Raw genomic sequence first — 1,788 nt, 5'->3', positions numbered from 1 at the left:
CCGCAGGGCCAGGCAGCAGCGGGGAACATGACGCCGCCTCTCAGCCCCGACGACCACCTGATGAGCTCCGAGTGTCAGACCTCCCAGATGTGCCACTCCATTACTACTTTCCCCCAGAGCTATCGCTCCTCAGGGGGCTACACCACGCACTCCCACCCGGGACCCACTCAGATGTACTCCCACCAGTTCGGCATGTACGAAGACGCACTGGGCTCCATGCAGCAGCCCTGCACCAACCAGAGGGTGCTGCTCACCCCCCCGGCCTCTCCTCTGGAGATGATGACCCAGGACACCAAGCCCAAGAGGGGTCGCCGGTCCTGGCCGAGGAAGCGCACGGCGTCGCACACGTGTACCTTCGCTGGATGCGGCAAAACCTACACCAAGAGCTCCCACCTGAAGGCGCACCACAGGACGCACACCGGTAAGGCGCATTCCATGTCTCTCTCTCATATGCTAATGTTAATTCTAAGGTTCTATGATCTCCGTTTAGGGCAGTTCAGAGATATTGAGCGTCAAAGTTTTTACATTCCATTATGTTTTGTGAGATGGAACCTTTGTATTTTATGAATTACTAACTCAAAAATGTCCCTAACATTTTAAAAAATAACACCACACAGGCATGCCATTATACTATAATGTAAAAATGTAAATATGTAAATATTAATACATGTAATATACTAACTATACTATAAAATGCTGTTTGCTGTCAATCAAATCCTCATGTTTTCCTTCTTCTTGTGTTCTCTCCTCATCAGGTGAGAAGCCGTACCATTGCAGTTGGGAGGGTTGTGGCTGGAAGTTCGCCCGTTCCGATGAGCTCACGCGCCATTTCCGTAAGCACACCGGCCACCGGCCGTTCCAGTGCCACCTGTGCGAGCGCGCCTTCTCCCGGTCGGACCACCTGGCGCTGCACATGAAGCGACACATGTGAAAGAACATCACATACGATTTGAGGACTATTATGCAAAAATGAACCAAAACAACAACATCCAGAAAAGATGTCTCCAAAATATGTATTTTTTATTTGTTTGTTTATTTAAAAAAGTTTTGGAACAAGACAACAGCATGCATGAACATGGTCAGACGTGGTCAGACTTGACAAAATTGTACAATTCTATTATGCAAATACTATTTTGAAATATGTAGCTGGTACTACTTTTGTTTTTTCATCAGATGATATTTGTACAAAAGGCTTTAAAAAAGGTGCATTTATTTACATGACGTTGGCTACTGTGAATACAGGTCAACATATCAGGCTGGCCCTACAGTACACCTCTGACACAACTGGAATCATCAGACAATATACTGAAGAACATTGTTTTAACATGATGTATTTTGGTTGTCACCACAGTGCCTTTTATAACATTTTAAGTATCCTACGAGTGCCATATTTTCTACTGGCTAAAATTGCAAAGTTTATATATGTGTTATAACTGTAAACAGGACATGAAATAAGCTTTTAAGACAATGTTTTGATCTAAAACTGCCTTTCACAGTCTTTCTCCAGAGGCTTGAATTGAATGTTCTGTGTGTGCATTTATCTGTCGAATAACATTTTGAAGTCAGGGTCTTTTTCTAGTCTTAAGAGTGCATGCCAGACTGTCCATCTCAACGTGACACGATTGTCAAAGGGCTAAATTGTCTTTTTGCATTCAGACTTGTTGTTTTGTTCTGTGAGTAAAATGTATTATTGCCTTGTAAATATCTTTTTATATAATGTAAATAGTTTATTTTAATGTACATATTAAACTAATTGAACAACATCATTCTTGACTCTTAGTATAATTC

The 1,788-nt window shown here is 42.7% G+C and overlaps 1 protein-coding gene across 1 annotated transcript in view; it reads left to right on the top strand.

The window, feature by feature from the left end:
* Window positions 1–931, top strand: part of LOC308162999 (Krueppel-like factor 2) — a gene marked incomplete at its 3' end in the record, with an annotated part of 1,889 nt that extends 958 nt beyond the window's left edge. The window contains exons 2-3 of the mRNA XM_080537166.1: window positions 1–421; window positions 756–931. The exon at window positions 1–421 is cut by the window's left edge and continues 540 nt beyond it. Coding sequence (XP_080393292.1) covers window positions 1–421; window positions 756–931 — 597 coding nt within the window. The remainder of the gene's footprint in view (window positions 422–755) is intronic.
* Window positions 932–1,788: the final 857 nt, after the last annotated feature.

The sequence above is a fragment of the Nansenia antarctica genome, assembly GCF_963989245.1.
Source record: "Nansenia antarctica genome assembly, chromosome: 7".
Classification (NCBI taxonomy): Eukaryota; Metazoa; Chordata; class Actinopteri; order Argentiniformes; family Microstomatidae; genus Nansenia; species Nansenia antarctica.
The sequence above is the reverse complement of the archived record's forward strand: the minus strand, read 5'-3'. Positions and strand labels throughout refer to the sequence as shown.